Genomic DNA, 27,199 nt, shown 5'->3' with positions numbered 1-27,199 from the left:
CACGGCTCCCAGTGCTGTAAGCTACACCCGTAAGGGATGTGGTTTATGTGCAGCGCTGGGAGAGCTCTCTCCCAGCGCTGGCACTTCAACTACACTCACACTTCAAAGCGCTGCCGCGGCAGCACTTTGAAATTTCAAATGTAGCCATACCCTTAGTGATCACAGTGGTCTTTGCTGGCCTTAAAATCTCCAAATGTAGTAACATCATCTGAGAGACAGACCAATGCTGAGTTTTTTCAACATCTCTGAGCCATGGAACTTTCTAACTTAGGCCATGTCTACACTACAGTGGCACAGTTATGACACTGCAGCTGTGTCACTGTGGCACCATAGTGTAGATGACCTACTTTGACAGAAGGGGATTTTCTGTCAATGTAGTTAGTCCAGCTGATAGATGGGTTGGCAGAAGAATTCTTCTGTTGACCTAGCTGCACCTACACCAGAGGTTAGGTCGACCTAACTATAGTGCTCAGACTGTGAAATTTTTCACAGCCCTGAACTATGCAGCTAGAGGGATCTAATTTTTAAGTATAAACCAGGCCTTACAGTCTGGCAGCAATCTTAATTGATCAGAGTAGGGAACTGGGAGCCAGAACTTGAGTTTGCCACTCATTCACTGTGTAACTTGACCTTGTTTACTAAGGCCTGGTGTACACTATAGGGTTATGTCAAGGTAAGCTGCCTTGCATCAACTGAGCTGTGGAAGTGTTTTCACTTAAATTTGGCTCCTGCTGACGTAAGTGCATCTCTACACTGATTGAGTAACACCACCTCACCTCGCGGCATAGAGTCATGGTCAATGTAGTTAGGCCAATGCAGTGTCAGTGTAGACACTGCATTGCTTATGTCAACGGTTATTGGCTTTCAGGAGCTAGCCCACAATGCTCCACACTAACAGTAAAATTGATACTAGTGCTCCTGGTGAGGACACACAATGTCAACACAAGGAGCCAAGTGTACACACACACACACAAGTGATTTAACAACTGTGATGGCTGTATGCTGACATAAATTAGGTCAACATAATTTTGTAGTGTAGACATGGCCTTAGTTATGCTGCTTGTTTACTTTATACTTTTCTCTCCACTAGGAAAATAAAGAGAGATTAAGTCTGTTCCATTTCTGTCTCTAGTCTCTTGTCCCTTCTGCCTCTCCAGCACTAGCTCTGCTGCAATGTCTGAATTGCAAACACTATAGGGAAAAATGTTGAAATGCAAACAAACTCTGCTTTAAAATTCACATTTCAAAAAATGGAAACCTTTTTATTGATCTGAGATTTACTAAACCTAATGTTCTCACAGGAGTGTTGTGAGCCTCAATTAATGTTTGTTAAGGTAGGATGAGATCATGGATAAAGGTTATAACACCTGGGGATTAGTCTCAGGCAGTAGCCTGACGCGTCCTACTGAAATATAGTAGCCTGTCTTCTCTGTGACACCTTACAGTTTAGTCAGATTCATCATCCAATGGGGAGTGGTCTGGCCCATCAATCAAATTTTAAGGGGTCATTCGAGAGGGTTCAACATGTTGGGGGAAGGGACATTGCATTATTCAAGCCATTAACTTTTAGTGTCCTCTTCATGCTGACATTAAGACGATCACTTCCAATTGTAATAGAAATAAATGTCTTCAGTGTTATATAGAACACGGACATGTATTGGCATCTGGGAGCACGGCTGGTAACTTACAGGTCACATTCATCAGTGACGGTGTGATAAATGAAGGGCGGGGAGGTAGCACCCTTTTATGGACACCCAGCCAGTAAGTTAGCTGTAAAGTCCCTCTTGGTGGCTGTTCTCTGCTTGCTTTACCTGTAAAGGGTTAAAGGAGTCCCCCAAGTGAAGGAAAGGGAATGGGCAATGGAAAGGCTAGAACTTTTTAAAGTGGGAAAAAACTTCCCCTTTGCAGCTGTTGTTGTTGTATGGGAACCAGGTGAACAGGGAGCAGTTATGCTATGAGAAGCTGTAAGCCAGGTATGATCATAAATCATCAGCTCATACCTAGAACTATTTATTTGGAGCTCCCAAATGTGTAAGTAGATCAGGACTGTTTGGAAAGATATGATTAGGTTTATTTCTGTTTATTTCTTATGGCTAGTGACCTCCTCTGTGCTAACCCCAGATGCTTTTGTTTGCTTATAACCTTTAAGTTGAACCCCCAAGAAAGCTATTTTGAGTGCTTAATTTTTGGAATTGCTCTTTTAAAAGCCAGTAAAAAACTAAGTTCCAGATGTATTTTCTTTCTTTTGTTTTTAATAAAATTTACCTTTTTTTAAGAACAGGATTGGATTTTTGGTGTCCTAAGAGGTTTATGCATGTTGTTTTTAAGTAGCTGGTGGCAACAGCTAATTTCCTTTGTTTTCTTTTTCAGCTCTTCCCTGGAGGGGAGGTGAATGGGCTTCAGGGTACTCCACAGGAAGGAATTCCTAAGAGCGCCTTCCTGGGTTCCAAAAAAGGGATTTTGCATTTGGGTGGTGGCAGCGTTTAGCAAGCCAAAGTCAGAGAAAAGCTATAACCTTGGGAGTTTAATATAAGCCTGGAATGGCAACTATTAATTTTTAAAATCCTTGTGGGCCCCCACCTACTGCACTCAAAGTGCTAGAGTGGGGAAATCAGTCTTGACACATGGTGTCCTCAGAGACATTAACTCTCCCATCACGAGAGCCTCCAATGGCAACAAGTGAAACTCAAAAGGCACCAGGGGCTTCAGCTGAGAGGCCACAGAAAGAGGGAAAACAGCCATTTTAAAGATGACAGAAGATTTTGTAAGGATGAAGGGGACAAATCAGGGTCTGAAACCACAATCTGGGCCTTTCTCTGTGTACTCAAAAAGAAGAGTAGAAAGGTTGTTAGGATCAGATATATTTAATGATTAGAGCTATTTAATGATGAGACCCAACTCTAAATCAAAGCTCGTCTAGTCAACACAGAGCCCGATTCTCCATTGCCCTGCACCTTGTTTTGTCATTTACACCAGAGCAAAGTAGGAACAAAATTCTACCGTTCAGACTCAGTAGCATTTTTCACCCATTCTGCACTGCGTAAACGACCACACAAGGTACAGGGCAATGGAGAATCAGGTCCATGATGTTTAAATGCCAGTGACATGTCTACACTAGCACTCCCACCATTGCAATAATCGGTGGAGCTGCCACCAATAACAACAACTGTGGGAAATTTTTTTTTTTTGAGGGTGTGAAGTCTCGTGTAGACAAGTCCTCAAGGCAAGAATTATCTGTCAGCAACAGTAATCAATAGGGAAGCTTTCCTGAATCATTCAACACCAATCAATGAGTCTGCATTACAATAACCAGAATTCTGTGTCAAGATGCTAAATGCAAAAGCCTTGTTTTCATGCCCACAAGGATCTTAAAATCAATACACATTCAAAGGCAACTGTCAAGTAGTCTTATTTGTATTGCTTTTCAATATTTTTACATTCTTTACAGTTTATTTAATTATAAACAGCAATAATACCTAGCACTTGTATTGGGCTTTCCAGCTGTAGATCCTACAGGGAGTGCTGCACAAAGGTGAATAAGCAGAAGCAGTATTTTCCTCCTATTACATACTAGGAATCTGAAGCAGAGTTTGTGCCTTACATCACACAGTCAGTCTATGGTCAGGCTGCGAACAGAACCCAACTCAGGTGACTCGCAGTTTGATGCTCTATCTATTGCACCAACAGAAAAGCCCAATCCTGGAACTCCTGAATCGACGAACGATCAGGTTTTTTATTATAACCTCCTCAGGGCCAGAACCATCTCTTCATTTGTACAGCACCAAACACGCTGTGACACACTCTCATCTTATGAACATCAGCATACCTCCATTGACAAATTGTGTCAGTTTATACCAGCTGAGGATCTGGCCCAGTGACTACCAGTGATTAACAAACAATCATTTTTTGCAAACCCATCTTACATGCTTGACTGGTTTTCTTACTTGCATATTAGAGGATATAGCAAAACCCATTATTGTTACCTTTTCTGGTGAATTTTATCTTCAGTTAAAGTGTGTAGGCTGTAAGCTCCTTGTGGTAGGAGCTGTCTTTTTGTTCTGTGTTTGTACAGCACCTAGAACCATGGGGCTCTGGTTCATGATTGGGAATCCTTGGCACAACAGCAATACAAATAAAGAAGAATATCATTTGATATTTAGGTTACTCACCTGTGCTGCGTTTTCAACAGAACTGTCAACTTAAAAAAATCACTATCATTTTAAAAGCATTGGAAAAAGGTATGTGTTTGAATGCAAGATAAATTACACACTAGAGCCCCAATCCTGCAATGATCTCTGCTGGGTGGATCATTGGGTCCACTCGGAGACCCACTAATATCTGCCATCATTGCAGAATTGGGGGCTGGGGTGCATCTTTATATTGCATACTGGCCTATGTTTAATATGCTTGAGTGCGACTAAGAAGCAGGCAGAGGGCATTCAGACTTGTGACCTAGAGACTGATTAGGATCCTATAAATCAGGGTTTCTCAAACAGGGGTCACCTCTTGTGTAGAGAAAGACCCTGGTGGGCTGTGCCGGTGTGTTTACCTGCCTCGTTCGCAGGTCCAGTCGATTGCAGCTCCCGTTGTCCGTGAATGATGTGAATCGCTGCTCCCACTGGCCGCGGATAGCTGCTCCAGGCCAATGGGAGATGTTGCTTCCAGCAGCTCCCATTGGGCCGGAGCAGCAATCCGCGGCCAGTGGGAGCCACGATCAGCCAGACCTGCGGACGGGGCAGGTAAACACATCGGTCCGGCCTGTCAGGGGCTTCCCCTACGCACGCGGTGACCTCTGTTTGAGAAACCCTGCTATAAGTGGGTATTCACCCACAAAAGCTCATGCTCCAATACGTCTGTTAGTCTATAAGGTGCCACAGGATTCTTTGTTGCTTTTACAAATCCAGACTAACATGGCTACCCTTCTGATACCTGCTATAAATGTTCTTGTTGAGATTGCTATTTTGGTTTCCCAAAACTTATAATTATTATCTGTAATAAACTTTTAAATAAACCAGCTACATTTGCTACTCAAGTCAAATTCTTTCAGAATCCTAGAAAAGACTCACATTGACTAATCAATTTTGACATTCTGTTTCTTCCTTTAGCAATTTTCCTCTCAGTCCATTTTGCAAGCAATGTTTTGCTTCTGTTCTTTGAATGGAAAATCTGCTGCTATAAACTTATATTTGCTTCCCGATATGTACATTGGTCATCACTGGTGAGATCAGTGAGAACATACACAGTTCTAGCAGTAGCTTTTGTTAGTCAGGTGCCAGGACCCTGACTTCTGTCTTTATTCTCTGTCTAGGGAATAGCTGAGGTACTTTTTGATAATATTTAAAGTTGAATGAAGATGCTCCTCTACATGTTAACAGTCTTAAAGCTGCTCACATCTTGGTCTCATGCTACTTATGTGTGCTGCCTCCCAAGGCTGCTAAGACTATGTCCATAGTCACAGAGGGCTGTTGTAGTCTCTGGAGAGGCTGGATGACTGCTCATGTGGCCACTTATGTGAAACAAACAGAGAAATCAGGTTTTGTTAAAAGCTAACTTTTAATGAGAGCCAACTGAGTCAGGACCAGGACACAGAGAAGCTGAAATTCATCCTCCCTTTACTAGATCTGTTGTCTCTGGCCTATGCACAGTCTACCAAAACCTCTTCCCCAAGGCAGGCACACCCTTACACACACTAGACCGTGTTTTCAAAATGGGTTTGTAAGACAGGCTGCCCAGTGTCAAAACATAAGTGGGACTAGAGAAAGATGGCTAGGTTTCAAGAAGGATCCATTTTGGCATGACACCTGAACTCAGCAATATAAGCTGGCCACCAACAAACATGTCTTTTCTACAGTTTTGCCTGCCTGTGTCACACCATTTATTGCAAACAAAATGTTCACCCTTTAAAAGAAGCAAGCAATATGAAAGCAGCATAAACTGAGATGTCTCTTTCTCTTTAAGACCAAACTCAGTTCTTCGGGGGGTCATTTTTCCAAAGCAACAGGGAAATTAAACACACAAGCAGGATGTAGCTCAATAGCATAGGCCTGCCTTGCAGCAAAAAAGTATATAAAGAAGAGACCACTGCTTCCAAACACAGGCCCCCAGAGTAACTCCTTCCCTGGAGTCTCCCAGCCAAACCCTTAATGTCTTATGAGTTTCTCTTACTGAGGCCCAGCTGTCAGCTGCACCTTCTAAACCAAGCCACAGCTATGGGCTTCTCTCCAGAACCTGACAAAGGTTAAAGGTGGCTGGCCTGAAATTTTTTAAAACTAGATTTGGTCCTTTGTGTTTTGCTTCTTTATGATGAATAAACGCGACGCGAAAGGTTGGTTTGTTTAGGTGTTTCGTTTCTTGAAGGGATGGTTTGGTTTTGGTTTGTTGGGTTTTTTACAACATGCTTTCAGGCTTCGTTCTTCCATTATGAAGAAGCAAAAAGGGGCATAAATCCCATTTTTTTTTCCTTTGCAAGAGGCAGTCTTCCCTACCTGTTGAGCTGTTCTCCCTCCTCCCCAATGGAAAGGCTTAATTCCTTCATGGTCCAGCTGAGAGCAGGATACATAAACCCTGAGAGCAAGGTGGATGTTAGCTGGCACATGCCCTTACCCATATTGCACTAATAACTACAGGATATTTTGACTTCACTGGGGTCCATATGAGCACAAATATTATGCTCACATATTAAATGTGACCCAGCCTGATAAGATATTAGGCCAGGGGTAGGCAACCTATGGCACATGTGCCGAAGGCAGCACCCGAGCTCATTTTCAGTGGCACTTACACTGCCCTGGTCCTGGCCACCAGTCCAGGGGGCTTTGCATTTTAATTTAATTTTAAATGAAGCTTCTGAAACATTTTAAAAACATTTACTTTACATACAACAATAGTTGAGTTATATATTAAAGACTTACAGAAAGAGACCTTCTAAAACCGTTAAAATATATGACTGGCACACGAAACCTTAAATTAGAGTGAATACATGAAGACTCGGCACACCACTTCTGAAAGGTTGCCGACTTGTGTATTAGGCATTATCTAACTGTACCTGCTGTGATAGTTAAGTGAAAGGTCTAATGAAGAACAACCTTCCAGTTCTCACCAGAAAACTCCACCATGAAATTTAATAGTTGCTACCCCATGCCTCTGCCTACACTTATCTAGGCCCAGACCAATAAACTTATCAGTGGACCTCTATGCCCACATGAAACCCCACTGATGTCAATAAGGAGCTCAAACAGAACTCGTTACAGCACAGGGGATTCACCATGTAGGGGACACAAGGAAATGCAATACAGAATTTCCACACTCTCTGAGGAGGTCTTGAATTCAGGAAGCACCAGTTTACAGAATCTATCTAAAGCTTATTACCATAATATCAGAGAGTCTAGCAATCATTCATTGATTTAGCCTCACAATCCCCCTGGCAGGTAGAGAAGTGCTATCACCCACATTGCGCATATGGGGAACTGAGACGCCGAGAAGCTACGGGACTTGCCCAAGATCCCAGAGGAAGTCAGTGGAAGAGAGGGAATCCCTGCTCCCAAAGGCTCCAAAGTCCCAGGCTAGCATCCCAGCCACTGGATCATCCTTCTGCAAAATGATGAGACACAATGGTTTAAACATGTTTCTGCTCCAACTGTTACATGGGAAAATCTGGTTCTGGCCTCTTGTTCCTTGGGGCTTCCAAGAAAGAGTGGGGAAAAACAAATAAAAAAAAGACCACTCACCCCAAATTCAGCATATTTTCTGAGCACCGTTATCAGTTTTTGATCATTTCTGAGCTATCCGCTAATTCCATTTTTATATTAACTCAGACATGTCCTTGTTTCCCCATCATTAGAAGGTTCCTACAGTGAGTAAATGATGACAGTTGGAGGTGCGTGCATAGTAGCAGTTGGAGCGTGAATGCAATACAATTCAGCTGTGTTTACTGGCAGGTGATATCTTTGTTCCGAATATGTGACTCACAAGTAAATGTTCTCTCTTGCCACAGACTCCTTGATGCCCATGATAGTCATCTAAACCCCTCTTTTCCATCTCTCCACCTCTCCTTCTGTTTCTTCAACTAGAAGGAAGCTTTGTTTAATTCACTCCTTAGACAAGTGGGTCAGGGCTTTGGGGGTGTGGGCTCCGGACAGAACTCACCTCAGGAGGCTCCCCACAGGCGGCGACATGTCCCTCTGCTCCTAGGCAGAGGCACATCCAGGCAGCTCTGCATGCTGCCTCCGCTGCAGGTGCCGTCCTCACAGCCAATGGGAGCAGCGAAGCCGGCACTCGAAGTGGGGCAAGGACGGCACACATAGCTCCCTGTGGCCGTCCCTCCACCTAGGAGCCGAGGGACATGTTGCCACTTCCGGGGAGCCGGGCAGATCCAGATAGGGAACCTGCCAGACCTGTGCCAACTGGACTTTTAATGGCCCGGTAAGTGTTCCCGTCAAAAAACAGATACCTGGCAACCCCAGGGCCAGACTTTTTCCCAGAATAGCTCAAGGATATCACCTGGGGGAAGGAAAGCTGATGCGGCAGTTCCGCTAATCTGATTACAGGTTGTGTTCCCTTGTTGATCAGGGTAGATCTATGGATTGGGCTGTGTAATGGGACTACTTGGCTGAACAATAAGGTCATGTCTGTCTCCCATTCCATCCTACACAACAGCATGTCAGTATTCCAGATAGGGGCCTCCATTGGGATGAATCTGTAAGGCAGCTTTACATATTATACTACCTATACTGGGTTAACTTAATGGTAACAGCAGCACAAACATATTGTGCCTCTCTAAGCTGCTCAGTCATACTCATTAATTTCAAGAGGCCACAGTTGGTAAACTCATACCCTGAAATAGCTCCCCCCAGAGTCTCATTTCCGATTGCTCATGAAAAATGATAGAAAATAAACTCCTCTCCCTTCAGATTCTTCTGCCCTTGAAGGGTTCCCAGCATGTGAAAGTGAAATCAGTTCTTCTGCGAGCAGAAGTCCTTTCCCCTCGCCAAGCAGTCTCCATCATGCTGCAAATAACAGTTGCACATTTACACTTTCAATTTATTCTTTCATTTGCAGAGGAGCAATGCAAAATAAAATTGAGGTGCCAGTGGTGTGGCAGAGATATGGGGATGGAGAAAGTCCTGGGATTGTGCAAAATGCAAGATACTTGATGTGCGGTGAATTACACAGGACAAAAGGAGACTGTTTCTCTCACTGAAAGAGGATTTGTTTAAATTTCCCTTCTCAGGAGAAAATATAACAGTATCCTAGAATAAAGGCCCATACCATTGCAGTAATACAATGGTAAACCCTTTGCCTTCAGCAGCTGAAGATAATGGGCACTCAGCACCTCCCAGGATCAAACCCTTAGATCATCTTTCTCCAGGCTATGCATCCACTATAGAGAAGATACTTGGAGCTTTGGGAGGGAGTGTAGGTTAGTGATTAGATCAGAGGACTGGAAATCAGGACTATTAGGTCTTAGGGTATGTCTACATTGCAGAGTATACCCAGATGGTGGCTGATATGCACACAGAGCCGATTAGCCTCCAAGCAGTTCCACTGCAGAGTTTCACACAACTCAGACTCATGTACCTGTGATTATACAGGCTTGGCACTAGGATTTTTGAGGGACATATTCCAGGGGCCTTAGCGCCTCACTAAATTGAGCCACTTTAGGAATTAGTTCATGGCATATTGTGGGAAAACTTCTGAGTCCTTCCTGAGCCCCTGTGCACAAGTGTTCTTAGCCCCCAGTGCATCAGTCCATTCCCAACAGGGCCACTAGCTCACTATGTGACCAGAAGCAAATCATCTTTCCCTGCCCCTATATTTATTAATATTACTATTATTTATTATTACATGTATTACCATAGTGCCTAGAAGCCCTAGTCATGGACCCGAACCCCATTGTGTGAGGTGCTGTATGAACACAGAACAAAAAGACAGTGCTTACAATCTAAGTAGGATTACTTAGCTGTAAATTGGTTACAGTAATAAAAACAACACAAAGGGCCAGTGCACCTCACAGGGGTGCTACAGTGCTTACAGAAAGTTAATATTTATATACCGCTTTGAGATTCTTGAATGAAGGACACAGAGCAAGTACAAACTCCTATACAGAGCTTTAGCTCAGGGACCTTTGCAATCACATGCAGTAGTGTAGTTTTAGAGAAAGGTACAGGATCTGCCAAGGAAACAGAAGCAGAAAACAGTCTCTGTGCAAAATGGACAATGAGAATCAATTAAGTTCCTCTGACTTTTGGTTATTTAGAATTCTTCTGTTTTAAGTTTTTAGTGCTCTAATATTTGGGTGTGACACTGAGCAGGGGAATGTTTATTTACTTAAACAACTGCTTTTGTTGGAGGTTTTGCCTTTTGTTTTTAAATTTGTGGAAATATTTTTGTTGGTGTTGGGCTTTACAATGGCTTGTTTCTACAACTGTCAAACCTTGAGCCAAATTTAAATTGACAGTGCCCCTTTACAAAGCTAGGCCTCAGTTCTGCAAATACATGAGTAATTTTACTCATGTGAGCAGTCCCAGTGACTTCACTAGGACTGATTCATGTAAGTAAAGTTACACGTATGCCTAAGTGTTTGAAGTATCAGTGCTTCAGCAATATATTTCTTAAAAAACCATGCCAGGAACTATTTGTTTAATCTATTACATTTTTAAATGGCTTCATATGAAAATAATCACCAGGCTGCACCTAGAACTACAACTTCCAGAATGCAAGGCAACTGAAGCGCTAATCATATGACTTAAAGTGAGCACTTGCGATTGCTAGTGTCTGCAGTCACATGATAGGGTAAAGATGGCTGCAGTGAGAGAAGAGCAGTTTGCAGCTCTGCAGATCTTATTGAAGGTAAAAAAAAAAAGAGAGACACAAATGTACTAAGTTAGCATGATGTTTGCTTTTTAAAATCCCTATACTGTTAAACAGCTGCTGAATTCTGCCCAAGACGTGGCTGCATTTCACTGATCCCTGGACAGAGTTTGTAAAGCAGTTTGGGAAGAAATATGCCAGCTAAATGTGACTAATAAAAAGAAACAATGAAAAGTGTTTGAGCTCATTCAGCTGCTGCCGTAAATGGTGTTTCTCTTCCTGGGCTCGACAGTGGTGTACTTTGGAAGATGAACTGCATGTAGTCACGTATGCAAATTTTGGAGACAAGGGAGATGAGGTTTTAAATTGGTGATGCATTCAAAAAATGCTGTCTCCCCATGGTGGATCAATTCCGTGCACATAAATGAGCTCTACAAGCCCTTTTGCCTCATAATGACAGAACCAGAAGAATGTAAAATGAAAGCTTCTGTATTAATAAATGACTACACCTTCCCATCCTTTCAAGCAGTATTTTTTTTGTGGTTGGTGTGGTTAAGTAGCATTGTAACAGAATCTGTAGGACTGATTTAATTTGTTGCTCTTTTAAGGATTAAAAAAAAAGGGGGGGGGTGGAGAGAGATTTGAGATTTGAAAACACACACAAATAATTCAGCAATACAGTATGATCTGAACACAGGATTGGGACCCTGGTGCTCCTAAATTCCAATTCTGCTCTTGCCACCAGTTCCCTGTGTGGCCTCAGGCAAGTCACTTCACCTCTTTGTTTCAGTTTCTCTGTCTACACAATTAATATAATGCTAACCTGTTGCACAGGGGAGTTTTGAAGACTAAGTAGTTATTAGTTCAGTGCTTTGCAGTTGTAAAACACTGTAGAAGTACTTACATTTCTCTGCATATAAACAATGGTTTCTGAATCCCGCACTCATTATTTTCCAGGCTTCCTCAAAAGATGTAGTTAGACAACTGTGCCAAGACTGCTTTTCTAGCTCAACAAGAGGCTCAAGCAAATTGATTGACAGCACCCGTTCCAATCTGTCTGTGACATCAGAGGAAGCAGCTCAAGTAAGAGTACAATTGTAACACCAACAGACCCTGGTCGTCAGCATGTGGGATTGAACCGGGGATCTCTGGAGCTTAAAGCATGAGCCTTTACTGTATGAGCTAAAAGCCAACTGACTGTTAGCTAATGCTGTAGAGCAGACTCATTTTATTTCTCTAAGTGGTCTCAGTGCCACTAGATAGGACAAAACACCACACCCAGAAGGTGTGTGAGTTACACAACGACACTTCATCAAGCACAATACAGACTTATTGAAAGGGCCTGCATGTAAGAGGTGCTTTTCCCTCTGACTTCTCTCTTCACAAGCAGCCAAACACTGGTGAGAAGCAGATTTTGAAACTAAAAGTAGGTAGTTAATAATCTGCTTTCACTGTGATGGCTAATGAGGCAGTACAAAGTCCTCAATGCTACAGTCGGGCTGGCTCAGATCTCCATTGGGGCTCTGTGTTGGCCTGTGAGGACAGGACGTCTTCACAGATACTAGAGCACAAAATGGGAAATTCTGCTTAACAAGTACACTCAAAATGGATGCAAATTCTATATACAGCAGGGCTCATGAATCAGCCAATGTTAGCAAAGCCCCTTAAAGGTCTAAAGTGCTTAAATATAATTAAGCAATTGTAGCAGTGTAAGAACAAACATTAAATGCCTCTAAAAGCCACTCCAATTTATTTCATGCAGTAAGTCAAGAAAGCACTGGGTACAATCCAAACAGGTTTTTTTTCCTACTCCATTTACCTAGCCAAGGTTTTTAATAAATTGTGTTTCATTCTGTGAGTTGAGTGAAAATATGGTTTTAAAACTTGCTCTGTTCAAACTGAATTGCTGCCTATGGGTAAAACCCCAGTCCTACATTGGGATCAGCTGGCACAGACACTTGTGTCCTATAGAATACCATGCAAGATTGGGGCCTAAATCATCCTAACCGGCTTAAGTTTTTTCAAGATCTAGGGTTAAAATATTCAAAAGTGCTGAAGTGAGTTAGAAGTTCAAGTCCTATTTCAATTTTCCCAAGGCTGCACAAGCAGTATAAAGTATAGGTAGGACTATTCTATAGGAAGCAACCCTTCATCAGCAGAGGGATGGATGAGGTCACCCAATAAGTATATTCTGTTTCCAGTTTCTGAAACTTCATATGTATAGTTCATCCTTAAATGTAATTTCTTCTGTAAAGTAGTAATATGAGCAATTAGGACCTGACTTTCAGAAGGGCTGAATGCTTCCAGCTTAGATTGAAGTCAGAGGCCTCCTCAGAGGCGCAGCAGCACTGAAGATCGGGCCCTGGCTGTTTTTGAAAACCCTGGGGCAGTAGTTATAATTGTAGTACTTAGTAAAGGGCTTAATACTTAGTTGGATAACATGACCCAGAATCCTTAAGAGGAAGCTCGAGTTGTCTGTGTTTGGAGAGTGCGGGTTGGAGTACAGTGGATTGTAAGCAGCACGTATCAATGTCATTGTCATTCCCTATAAAGTGAAATTCTATGACGGTGATTTTGCAGTTGGCGCCATGCAGGCCTGCCAGCATGCACCTGATTGCTGGAGCTGGGCCTATGCGTGTACACTGCCCTGCACCCCATCTGGTTATTGAAGTCATTAAGTCATTCCCTGTGCAGCATGTAGCATGCCCTTCATCACTTCAGCTTCTTTTCCATTATCTGTTCCTTTCCTGCAGCTGATCTGCTCTTTGCACAACCTCACCAGGCACATTGTGTATCGGGGCTTGTCATCTGCGGAAGAAATTCTCTCGCTTTTCCCAGAGAACTTCCACCAGAGTCTAAAAAACCTCTTGACCAAGATAATTTTGGAAAATGTGTAAGTGCTTGTCATTTGATTTTCAGTTGGATGTAAAGCAACAGGGTGTTAGACATTCCAAGTCTTCACATGACTGGCAGTCTGGAACACCTCAGCATTGTAAGGGTTAGTAATGTGAGCCTTTACCATAGTCATTGAGCACCATGGGGCCGGGGAGGCATGTAATGTAATAGGGTACTTTCTGCAATAGAATGGTAGATTTGTGAGGGAAAATATGGTGGGCTTACAACTTTGGGCAGGCTTTTAGGCCTAAACTTTGGATAAGCTAGTTTCTAGGCTGTGTTGTAATGCACTGGCTTCTGTGGATCTAGTGCTAGGGCATCTATCTTCCCCCAATTCATTGTATGGGCCCCTAGGGAGTCTGGGCACCTAACTCAGGCTTTGTGGATTGCAGTGTTGTTCCTATGATTTTCTTGGCACCTACAAGGTATTGCAACACCTAAGTCCCTTTTTGATCTGGGCCTAAGTGACTAGCCCAAGGAAGCATGTGGTAGAGCAGGGAATTGAACCTGTCACTAGTGCCTTCACCAATGGCCTGTCCTTACCACCTATCAGACTGTCTCACAGTCAAGGGAGAAAATGTAAAGATTAAAGCTATGCTGTGGAGCCTGAAGATAAATGTACAGGTCATCAGTAAATTGCACCGAGTTTCTGATGGCAAAGCAATTTTGTCTTGAATACCACGGGCCAACCTTCCCCTTTGTTCTAGTTTCTTCACCCCACCAACTCTTCCAGTTGCCACAATGAAGTTGCCACCTGCTATGGGTAATCTCATATCTCCACCCACTTTTTCTGACTGGTCCTTCAGAAAGGAGCCACCCTGCTCACTATCCCTGCTCTGCACTGCTGTTGTAATCTCTTTTAAAGCCCTGATCATATTTTTTTTCTCTCTCTTCCCTTTCGCAGCTCCGTGTGGAGGAGTGAAGCACAATCAAGTCAGAGTAAGTAGCAGGTTGCATTTTAAGGCTATTAATATTTCCAGGAGGATTAGCAAGACCTTGAAATGTAAAACTGAAGTATACTAAAATGGTGTTTGCCAAACTTCTTTGAAAACTGAGCCCCCCTTCAGAAAGCGAAAGCAATGTTGCCCCCACTCTGCAGCCTTCCCATGGATTGTCAAGGGCTTACGTATTGTGGCGTATATATCTTCAGTGCCATCCCAAACTGTCCTTGCTCTCCGACCCACCTACCCCCACATGTTATAGAAAACACTAGCATTCATCTTTATAATACAGTGCCTCTGCTTTCTCACAGGCTTTGGTGTTTAGTGAACAGTTAACAATGTGACATTTAAAGCATCATCACTGGCATCTGAATTAGTCCACTTTTAAGTGCCTGGACAGTTCACCCCTCAGAGGCTCTCTGCAAACTCAAGCAGATTTCTCTGCATCGATTACACTTGCTACACTGTTTTTTTAAAGCTTTTCTTTGAAACCCTAATAACTAAAGAGTTTTCTTTCAAAAGCTGACACTCTAGAGAACAACTTGAGGCCAGTATGGGCCCTCCTTGCCCCTCCCAATGGGGTGGGGGCCGGGGACAGCACACCGAACACTCTGGGAAAACACTGCAGTAAGAGAATCATTAGGGAAGGGATTTTCAAACATCTTGATAAAATACAAATTGTGGGGAGAGGTTGTTCCACAGTTGTATCACATGACTAGCAATTACAGCAATTGCTTACACTAAATATTGTCCTAACCATACTTCTCCACACACATTTTCACATTGCAATGTGATCTAGGAAATGAGGTGAGCCAGTGCCATGTGCCCAACCAGCTCTCCATGGCCTATCAGCAATGGCTCTGCTGACTGCTGGTGGCCCTCGGACCATGTTCAGGAACCTCTGCTTTAGGGCTTCTGGTCCTTATTTTAACCCAGTACTAACGGCTGAACATGGTGGAATATCCTGTTGGAAAGAGAGATTATTTTCTGGGAAATGTTGGATTATGCTATTGCTATTTATAAGGCATCTGCTGCACATTGCAGAGGGGCAGATACGATGATTGAAACAACAAACATTATGAATGGTCAATTTACATGCTCATAAAGATTAGGACGGTTTCCTGGACCTCCAAAGCTGCAGCAATGACTCCCTTGCCAATTAAAAGACAAGACCAACAGATGCATCTTACATTGTGTTGCGAATGCTTCCAAATACTGGACTGTAACTGGGGCTACATCTTCACTACCCGCCGTATTGGCGGGTAGCAATCGATTGTTCGGGGATCGATATATCGCGTCTCATCTAGACGCGATATATTGATCCCCGAACGCGCTTATATTGATTCTGGAACTCCACCAACCTGAATGGAGTTGTGGAGTTGACATGGGGAGCCGCGGACATCGATCCCGCGCCGTGAGGACAGTGAGTAATTCGATCTTAGATACTTCGACTTCAGCTACGTTATTCACGTAGCTGAAGTTGCGTATCCGAGATCGATTTTCCCCTGTAGTGTAGACCAGCCCTGGGAGTGGCTTCCAAAGGCAAGTGCTTGCCAACCAAGGCCACACTGCCCCCTGGAGACAGATGACAAGAGCAGGCTCTAAACTGGGCTGAATAAGTGCTTGAACTTGGCTCGCCCATTGCAGGTGAGTCCCCTGACCAATTGGCTGTTTTGGGGTCTCTCTGCTTTTCCTTGAAAGGTCTTGGTTTCCTCCACGTGGTGAATGGGAAATGATGGTTTTTTTTTTAATTTATATTTTTGTGGAATGGGAAAACAGTTTCCCGCCCAGCTGTGCTTTGGAATGTAGCTTTTAGTTATTTTCCAAGGCTTTTCACATGTCGGTAGCTTTTCCAGTTTGGACACAAGTTGAGTCATGTGATCATCCTGCTGCCTTGGCAGACTTGCTGTAGTATTGATGCTTTAAAGCTTGCACAGCCTGTGACCTCTTAATAACCTTAAAAGACACAGCTAGGCTGTGGGCACTCCCTCAGATGAGACAATGTAACCCTTTGCTCTCCTAGGTGGAATACAGATATACAAATAATTTAACTGTCAGCCAAGTTCAAAGAGCCTCATTTTCTTGAAGGGTTTATAGTGTTTCGGGCCTCTTAAACACCTACATCAGTATTGTATTGAATTGCTGTTGAATTCATTCGATTTAGTCCAATAGAAATAAGGTCAGGCTGAGATCCATTAGTCATCCATCAAGTAGAAGTGTCTTAGTGCTTTTAATGAATTGACCAGGCACACGGAGGTGGGTGTCCCCCTGTACATACACTGGAGTTCCTTTGCTAGCAGGCATGGGAGTGGAAATTATGTACTTTACATTGCTTAGTTTTCAGATCATTCCTACATGAGTTATCTTTGGCTGCAGCATGGCGTGAGACACTAGGGCTCAAGTCAGGGCACACTCAAATGCTGGTTGTATGCTGCAGACAGCAAGCTAGTTCAGTAAGGAAAGAGGGATGCTGGGATGCCTTTGGAGAAGGGAGTTAGTGAACCTTATTGCTCCCTTCCCCCAATTGTTTTACACTCTTTCTAGGGTTGTTTTGCATAATACCACCCTTGCGTGTGGTGCTGGGATAACCTTGTGTGCTGTTTCATTGCCATGGGAGGGGGTGTCCAGCTGCCTGCAGCTTATGTGTAGTGCAGAGCAGAGGGCTGATTGGGAACCAGAAGGTGCCAAGTGCCTCTGTTGAAATTATAAGCCTTTGGTTTGTTTCAGTGCAGTTTGCTGGCATGGAAATGTGGATCTGGAACAGTTCAAAGGCTGGGAGTACTGCATGTGGACAACCCCAAGTCATTAATTTAACTAACATGTAACTTTCAATCCTGCAGTCTCCCTGCCTCGGCTGGTTGATATGGACTGGAGAGTGGACATCAAGACGTCCTCGGACAGCATCGGCAGAATGGCAGTCCCCACCTGCTTGCTACAGTTGAAGGTAATGCTAATGGAGTCTAAGCTTCCCTGGGTTATGGTGTCTAGGTGACTGACTCTCTTGCACCTGAACTCTCTGTGGCAGCACAGAGGAGTTCAGTGACAAGCTACTTGTGCTGCCAGATGGGCACAAACAGAAATAATGCAAGAGAGCAGTATACTTGGAGCCCCCGTGTATGAGGTCTAGAGGGGAAACTGTGACAGACTCTTTGCAGTATGCGAGAGGGCTCTGCTGTTACGAGGAGCCAGCTTGCTGGGCTCTACGACAAGTTGAGTTCTCTGACAGCACTAATCTAGCAAATCATAAGGTGCCATCTGGCCCTTCCTCCAAGACAGTTATTCACTCTTCAGCCCACCCCCTCTTTAGTAGATTATTCTGGGGGTAGTGTTTGGCTTGCAGTAGACTTTGAAGAGACCTCACTCACTGATATGTTGATCAGCTGAGATGGGGTGGAAATAGCCAGCCACCCTAGACATACAAGTTTAAATCCCAGAAGGGTCTATTCAGCCTTTCATTCTTCACGAGCCATTAAAGTGAGTTGGGATGGGCGGTCTCTTCTGGACGAGATATTAGGCTGGGAGAGAAAAATCTGGTAGCTGTGTACTCTGTATGGACTCTAAAGAGCCCATTGAGATTTCTAGTAAGAGTAGCAGATAGACACTTCTCATACGAGATGGGGTTTTGCCCTAGTATCCTTAGTCAGAACTTCCCCTTTACTTATTGTTGTGCCAGATGGTTGCTTGCCTTCTCCAACAGAGGAATCTGCATTTCACTGGTGATGTACACAGTTTGGGGAGCACACTGTGGTTCTTCAGGAGGGAAGATTGTGATGCACGTCAGCGATTTTTAGTCCATCTCCAATCAATTCTGATTTTGAATGGAGGCTTTGAGAGGGAGGGCGTTTGTGTATGTGGATGTTCATGTGAGTTCAAACCACATTTCTACTTCAGATTCAGGAAGATGCTGCCTTGCGTGGGGATAACCCTGTGATCTCTGCAGTGACTGTGGAGCTGAATAAAGGAACCCTAGACACTATGTTAGATGGTCTGGGAAGGATCCGAGACCAACTCTCTGCAGTAGCAAACAAATGAATGCCTGGGATGTGAATGTCACCTGCCATTTGTACCTGGAAAGGAACTCTCCTGTATTACAAAAAGAGCTCTGATATCTTACAGACTGGAATCTCTCTCTTTTTCTACCAAACAATATTTAAACACGGTTTGATTTTTTTCTTGTTGGGGTGGGGGAGGTAATAACACGGCTTTCCAAAAGCAGACGCTTCAATGTGTACTTGCTCTGGTGCCAAAAGCATTTTACTAATGTTGTTGAACAAAAACTGGTCTCCCATTCAGAGAAGGATTTAAAGGCTCAGAGCCTGGCTTAATCGCAAGGGTTGTAATGGGAAATAGCAGTAGCCAGTGGAGCGAACACGGTTTCCCTGCCCTGAGATTAGGGACGAAAAGATTGAGGATAGCTGATAGGCTGGCTTCCAGCATTACCAGACAACAAGAGTGCTTCTCTCCCGAAGGTGTGTGTACTGAGGTGCATGCTGTATGTGTGTCTCTCTCTCCCTCTCAATGAGGCACAGCTAGGCTACAGATCGTTTTATAGGATAATGTTTTGAAATAGGGCAATTATGCTGCGGTGCATTCCCTTTTGATCGCCTCCATATTACTGTTTGCAAAATGACTAGTCTGAGCACCTCACTGTAAGTAACTGGGGTGGAACATCTTTAGTAGCAAGTAATTTCCTCCTGGCTGCAAAGAAAATGGGGGTGGGGTTTGCTCTCTCATGTTGGGTTTAATAGACTTAGACTTTGTCTTCCCTGCAGAACGAAAAAAGATGTGAAGAGAGATTTAGATGGTAAAGAATCAGTAGCAACTGTGTACCACAGCTGGTACCTATACCCCCAAAAGGCCAAGTTACATCTTCATGTAAAATAAATCTTTTTAATAAAAGAAAAAATAAACCCCGTACTTGATTGACTTCAGGTTTATTCTGAATACATTTGCTTCTCTCCAGACACATTCCCTCTGTCTCGCTGTGACACCTCTCTGTACTGGTTGGATGGTGGGTTCAGGATTGTTCCCCTCTTTGGCTCTTACTCAGACAGAGCTGATCTCTAGCTGTCTCTTTCTTCCTTTTGGAGTGAAGTTCCAGATCAAATGAGTCTCATCTTTCCTGCCCTCTCTCATCTCATGGATGTAATTAGAGATGGGCCTGAGGCAAAATCTCATTCAAACTCCCTCACACTGTTTTGTGGGGAAAGAGAACAGTTGAGACCCAAGATCTAGATCCACGCTTCATGTAAGCTCCTCATTCTGTAATGTCCCCAATAGAAACCCTGGATCTGAACACCACTGAACTCTGTAACTCAGGCCCATCTTTAGTTGATGACAGTTTGCACTTCCTTAGCACGTAGAAAAGGGTCTCAGTCCTTACAAGCACTAATTAATTCAGGGAAATAATATACAGGTGGCTTCACTAAGGCACAGAATAGTAAAGTGGCTTGCCTGAGGTCTTAATGAATCATTGGCAGCGCGGACACTAGAACCCACATGTCCTGGCACAGAAGCCTCTTTTCCAACCCCTCGATCACACTGCCTTTCGTGGTGTAAGCTCCCTCAGAATAGATTTTTGGGTTCCTGATGAGGACACTTCAATATGTTATTTCACGTTACTGAATTATCGTGGGGCCTTTATTATAAGAGGGAGACTCACTGATTTTTCAGTCCTCTCATTTGAGGACAATAGCTCCTTCAGAAGAGAACTCATTCAAATGAAAGCACCCTCACTTCCAAGAGAGCCAGATTGTGCTCTGCATGGTGGCTGGTTCTGAACACTATGCCAACAACTGACTGTTCAGTCTCCAGCTCGTCTACAAGTGCCACTGCCTTCAACCGCAGCATCTTTGCTGGCATTAGAAACTTTAATTACATGGTATAGTAATTACACTAACCTCTGCACATTTTTCTTCTTTGTGGGCAGCTTTTGCATAGGGGGTTAGCTGATTTATTTTTATATAGAAGGTTAATACTAGCGCCACTTGGGCCTTGCTTATTGAATAGCTGTCACATCCTAGATGTAACTTGATTAAGGTTATATAATTTAAGCTTCTATAGTTTTCTGCTTTCCAATAAGCACATCAGAGATATCACCATGCTAACAAACTCTGTACCAGTATAGGCAATACTATACGTCTCCTTACTGCTGTATCCTAAAATGTTCTACAGCGTTATCTACTAGCACTAATATGGTGATGGTAGCACTGATTCAGGTATTGCCAATCACTTTACAAATACTAAGAATTAAGCCTCACAAACGCATCTCAGAGGCAGGCGCATTGGGAATTATTGTCCCAGTTATACATACGAGTAAATTGAGCACAGTTGCCAACTTTCACATGCTAAAAAGCACCCCGACTTTCACCATAAGCCAAAAATCATGCTAATCCCATTTCAAAACAAGCCCATTCCTAAGAACCCCAACACTCTATGTCACTAGATCCCCCAGCGTGCAGTCTGGGACTGTGGTGGGTCCGCTGTGCACTCTTGGCTCTCCCCCCTGTCCACCCCCCCCCCCGTGCCCCAGCTTGCCAGGAGCTGATCAAAAAAAGAAGCAACAAGCTATAACAAGCAACAAGTTACAAGCCAATCACGCAACAAGCCAAAAACTAACCAGCAAGCAACTCACAAGCCAATTAAGCCCAATTTCTGCATTTTTTTCACGGGTTTGGCATGTCTGAAATTGAGCCATAAGGAATGTTGCTCAAGGCCACACAAGGAGTCACTGAGAGAGCTGGTAATGAAGCCCAGCACGTCTGAGGGCCCACGCACTACGCATTAGACCATACTTCCTCCCCAACAGCAAAGACAAATTAAAAACGAGAGACAAGGACCTGAGATTTTGACAATATGATTTGAAAGCCAGTGGATGGTGCTGAGTGCTCAGCCCTTGAACATCAGGGCACTTATTTAAGTGCTGACTTGGGAGCCTAACTGTCTGCATCCATTTTTTTAAATCATGGCCTGAATATCAATAAATAATACACTAGTAAAACTTGTTAGTCCATTAATAAATAAGCTCTGTGCGGGCCGCGTGACTGTGGATTTCCTGATTTGCCATGTGTTCTAAAGAGGTGCACCAGTGCACTTGATAGTTACTACCTCCAGTCATTGCCACTTTAAATGTAGAGGAAGCCTGCTTTGTTCTGTGGTTACAGCAGCATCATCTCCTCGTAACTCTTCATTTCTTGGGCTGACAAAGTACACATATATCCACTGACATTTCTGAAGCTGCTGCTGAAATACATTAATGATGCACTGGTGCATAATAAGAATATTGAGTTTTACACCCATTGATATATTGTGCCCATGAGATAGATAGCTAAGGATGCTAACCCGCATTTGATGGATATACGCACAGACAAGGTCTGCCGCTTGCCCAAGTTTACAGAGCATAGCAGTGCCACAGCATACAGCACACTTTAATGCCTGATTTTTGTCCTCAGACCACACGTCTCTCATGAATATGCTAACAGGAGCAGGGTCAGATTAATACATAGGCAAAAGAGGCATGTGCCTACAGTCCAAATTTGGGGTGAGGGGACAACCTGAATGGTGCTGCGACCCCCAGGCACCAGCGATACCACACACTCAAATTTGGCCCAGCTGCCATGATGGAGGTGCTACCAGGTCAAATTTAAGTGAACAATGGGGCAGTCAGCACCTAAATTCCCTTGCAGGCGCTCAGGGCTGCAGCAGGGAGAGATACCTACCCCCGAGCCCTGGAGCTGCCATGGCAGGGAGAGACAACTTTCCCCTCCAGCCCAGGTGTTGCTGTAGGGAGAGAGAACCTGGGGGGAATCCTCTCTCCCCACTGTAGCCCTGGGGCACCCTTCATCCCAAACCCCCTGGCCCCACCCCAGCACCTACACTCCCCCAGCCAGAGCCTTCAACCCCACCCCCCCACACACACACCCCAACCCCCAGCCCTAAGTTCCCTCCCACATGCCAACCCCTTGGCCCCAGCCCCCGCCATATGAATTTTGTTATATGCACTAATATGGAGGTGATGTGTGACATCACCTCCTCTCCATATTGGTGCACATAACAAAATTCATTCTGTACATGTATGGGAAAAATTAGAGGGAACACTGGTCAGCACTGCTCCTCCTCGCTGCTGCTGTGGGGCTGGCTCCTGCACCAGGGTTTCCCCTTCCAGCAGACCACGTCCCCTTTGCTCTGCACACCGGACTCGCTCAGTGACAGCCTCAAGAACTGCCACATGCACAGAGAGCTGCAGTGAGTGCCTATATGGGGCAGCCAGCTGGGAGGGGAGTGGCCAGAAGCCCTGGGAAGGGCAGACACAAGCAGGTCAAGAAGGCCGTGTCTGTGCATCAGGAGCACAGTCACTGATCCGGGTAGGAGAGGATTAACTAAGCAACATCTGTGCAGCAGGAGCCAGACATGCGCGGGTTAATAGAGCACTAGCACAGCTGTGCCGGCAAGGACAGGGTTAATATACCTGCAGCCACACTGCTTGGGAGCCGCTAGCTTAGCTGGCCAGTAGAGGGACCCAGAAGTGCCAACAGCCCAGTGATGGGTTAAACCAGCCCTGAACAGGAGTGAGGGAATGAATGGTAGGAATGAATGAGTAAGTGTTTGTGCCAACTGTCCAGGTAGCTTGTTTGCAGTGACCTGAGTAAGAGCTCTGTGTAGCTTGAAAATGTGTCTCTTTAATCAACAGAAGTTGGTCCACTAAAAGAGATTACCTCACTCCCCTTGTCTCTCAGGGAGCTTGCATGTTTCTCCCAGAAGATGGCGAACTTGGCCTTCTAAATTTGATCCACCATCCTAGTATATCTGTAGAAAGGCACAGTCTGGGCTGGTGCTATGAGAGGCTGGGATGAATCCGGTGCCTGCCACAGTCTAAACAGAGACACTTTCTTTGGCAGAAGAAGAGGGGTGAAGGGGAGATTATTCACTGGTTCCCAAAAGGCCTGTCATGTGTGGACCGAGGCACTTGAGCAGATTCCAGGGGAGGCTGGCAGAACCGGAGGGAGCCGATGCCTGTCAGTAGACCACTTTGCCAGTCGTCATTTGCCTTTTTAAGGGAAAAGGATTCATGCCAAGTGTGATTCCTTCCTTCTGTGTTTGATGCAGATTCTGCCAGGGACGCTTTGGCACCCCAAGAGAAAGTAACAGTGTTATACACTGAGAATTTGAAATCTTTTAAAATTAGTGAGTTTCAAACAATGCGAATTCCTGATACAGCCCCTTTAAATAACAGCATGAATAGACATTTACAAAAGGTCTGTACAATAATATTCTAACGGTTTTTCTGCTCTTCTGCAATATTACAAAGATCTTTTAAACCAACTCAAGAGAAACATGCTTGAGCGCACCTCTTCTCCCACTCCACTTCCTCTCTGGGCACATTTCCACCTGCTTGCTGCCTTTTCAGCTTCAGTGTTGCTGCTGCTATTGGTGCAGGGCCTGGAACAGAGAGTGCATGAGATCCTCCCTAGAGCAGTGCAGGAAGGAAGTCATCTTGCTAGCACGGGGGACAGGAAGCACAACTGCGCATCAGCATAACAGTGGAACAGACATGACACAAAGTGCTGCCACACGCAAAGTAAACAAACTGAATAGCATTCAATACATTTCCACCCTATCCTGATCTCTTCCAGTTACTGTCTCTGAGGTATTATTTGTAACAGAAGTATCGCTTTTTCAGACACAGATGCAATTTTTCAAGTTGACAGCATCCCTTTATGCAGATGAGATGGCGAAGGTTCAGTGCCAACGAGTGGTAGACTTATAATAGCATCCATTAGTGCTGTTAGCAAGAGTCTGCCAGGGCTTCTGTTTGTTATTTAGTGGGTAATAACTCAGCAATGCAAAATAAGATGCAGGATGAAACTTTGCATATAAGATCTGGGCCTCAGAGTGAGCTTTTTAAAAAGAGACAATAAATCCCAATGGTGCTTTGAGACTTTGGCCCATGTCATAAATTATTGGTACAGACATGGAAACCTAAGGGATAAGGAGGAAGGTACATTGCTGCCTGCCACCTGCACCGACAGCAAACTGACCTAGTCTGAAATACCCACCTCATCCTAATGAATTATCCTCACTCATTGCTCCAGAAAAGAGCGACCGCAGTTCCTTGCTAATAAACTTAGAGGCAGATTCCTTCATTTGCTCTAAACTTAACCCTATGCACGTCAGTAAGGCATGCTAAGCAAGCAGCTAGATGTCAGTCCTGCAATGTGCTCCACATGGGAACAGCGTTCTGCCTGCACGGAGCTGATGACAGGGTCAGGATCCCAGGAAGTTAGTGCTTTTCTCTCAGGAATATTCCTGCATCGTTTTGGATGCCCTTCTTCATCTACTAGGGAGACAGCTCTTAATTATTTTGGCCCCAGCAGCAATAATGGCAGCTGTTACTTTGTGGTCTGCTAATCCAGGCAGGTGGAGGTGCAGGGAGAATCATGAAAGTCTGACCTAGATATTACCAGGAGGAAAGTGTGCTTTATTAAAACAGGGATGTGATAACAGATAAATAATCAGAGGGTCACACTGAAATCTAAGAAAGCCACAAATGTTAATCTCAGTAATGTATTTTAAATCAGCCCATAGCTCCTCTTTTTTACTTTTACTGTGAGAGAGGAGCGTGGAGAATGTACATCCTGTTTCTCAGGATGTTTTCCTTTTCCAGGGAACAGATGGTAAACATCAAACACCAGTAACACTCCTATGTAAGACAGCACCATTGTGAACATTCCTATTTACAGTTTCTACCCATTGCTTTCCCGTCACCTTGTTTTTCAATTTGGTGTTATTTGCCAGGTGAAAAATTCTGGCTGATAGTAACAAAATAAAGCAGGCACCCACAAAACTGCACTGGTCCGGGTATGGTACTATAGCTCCTAATAAAGCACAGACCCTTTCAGGAGAATGGAAGCTGCACATGTTTCTGCCTTTTTTCCTTGCCCCCCCTCCTCAGACAAATATTGAACTAACAATAAAAAAGCTTTACTCCTTAAAATAAAAACCTAAGCAAAAGCTGTGGCTGATCTAAGATGCACCATTCTAATCACACTGCTCCTCTACTGTGTTTCTGCATTCTCTCTCTGCACTGTAAGTTCTCTGGGGCAAAGACCCTGTCTTTCTATCTGTCTGCAAAATGCCAAAGCACCTTGTTGATGCTATACTCAAAATAACATTGTCCGTTGCCTCTTGTTTGTAACATGAAGTAAGGATAGCTTAGTTATTGCAGGATGAGGTTTCAGCTAACTGGAAAATTTACATCTGCAGGTTTCCCATTATAGCAGTGCCCACTCAGTCCTTTATCCATCCTTAGATTAACATTAAGTGAATGTGCATGTGTGATGACACCTTGTAAAGAAAGCCTGATTCTCAAAGGTGTTGAGAAACCACAACTTTCATGGACTTTGGCTGGAACGTCAGATGCTCACCACTTCTCAAAAATCAGCCTCAAAGTCCTATCTGCTTCCCAGATCCCAAGGCACTTTCTGTAAGAACAGCAATATGCCGTGGCATTTTTAGCTAATATTTCTCCTTTCCCCACTGCTATCTATCATACTGTACCCTGACTGCCATCCAGAGGTTGTGAAGATTTCCTGTCTGTTGCTTTGATGGGTTTAAGAATGATCCCTTTATGTCAAGTAATTTATATTAAGGTAACAATCATACCTATATCACCTTCTCTCTGTATAAGCAATCACCGGAGCTATGAAGTTTGCCATTGATTGAAAATGAACTGGACTTTCAGGTAATGAATTCAATTCATTGACAGTTCTCAGCAGAGGGGAAAAGTTTTGGAAGCAATCACTTCAAGTTAAATATCCTGGTCACAGATGGTAGCTATTCTTAACATAAAACTGAACACAGATGCAGCTATCTCTATCAATAGGAATTCTGGGGAGGCAGCATCATCTAGTGATTAGTTATGGGGCAGTGAGTCAAGAGTCCTGAGTTTTATCCTCAACTTTGCCATCCAGTCACTTAACCTCTCTGTGCTCCGTTTTCCTTTCTGTACAATGGGTGTAATACCGAGACTTACCTACCTCATAGGGGAGCAGGGACAATTAAGTGATTTATGTTAGTCAGTCCTCTTGAGGTCTTTAGGCAAAGGTGCTGATAAGAGTACAAGGTATTGTTATTTAGCTGAGAAAAAGCATTAGCACTATAGAATCCTGTTACATATGTTAGTACCCTCCCATTTACTTATCTGGCAGCCTGAAATAATTTTTGCCAGCTACCAAGAAAATGGCTTTTTGCAGAATGTATCAATGTTTGCTGTGCTGTAGGGCCAGATTTTTATTTTAGTTTAGTTTAGTTTCATTGGGAGTTAGGCGTTTAAATTCCTTTAAAAATCTGGCCCTTACAGCACAGCACTAGACAGCTTTCAAAACATAACAAGTCTTGACCCGGACTAAAATCTGAAACTTTATTATAATCCTCTTCAAAGGAAATGTTTGTTCTGTTGGTACGTGAAGCTTAGAGCATGGCCTCCTTCTCCCTGGCCCACTTTAAAAGCTTGCCTTTATGGCTCACTCGTACAAAAGCCGAGCCCTTTACAAGAAAAT

At 43.9% G+C, this 27,199-nt stretch overlaps 2 protein-coding genes across 3 annotated transcripts in view; one reads left to right on the top strand and one right to left on the bottom strand.

Annotated features, from left to right (window-relative positions):
- The window catches only part of LDLRAD3 (low density lipoprotein receptor class A domain containing 3), a 269,503-nt gene that overhangs the window by 18,873 nt on the left and 223,431 nt on the right, over positions 1–27,199 (bottom strand). The gene's annotated exons all lie outside the window — the stretch shown is intronic.
- Positions 10,777–19,559, top strand: COMMD9 (COMM domain containing 9). Its single transcript, XM_050955560.1, has 6 exons — positions 10,777–10,845; positions 11,764–11,889; positions 13,560–13,699; positions 14,606–14,640; positions 17,483–17,586; positions 18,534–19,559. Exons 1-6 carry the CDS (start codon positions 10,795–10,797, stop codon positions 18,672–18,674), a joined length of 597 nt encoding a protein of 198 aa, XP_050811517.1. The 5' UTR covers positions 10,777–10,794; the 3' UTR covers positions 18,675–19,559.

This window comes from Gopherus flavomarginatus, chromosome 5 (assembly GCF_025201925.1).
Source record: "Gopherus flavomarginatus isolate rGopFla2 chromosome 5, rGopFla2.mat.asm, whole genome shotgun sequence".
In the NCBI taxonomy this organism is placed as follows: Eukaryota; Metazoa; Chordata; order Testudines; family Testudinidae; genus Gopherus; species Gopherus flavomarginatus.
The sequence above is the reverse complement of the archived record's forward strand: the minus strand, read 5'-3'. Positions and strand labels throughout refer to the sequence as shown.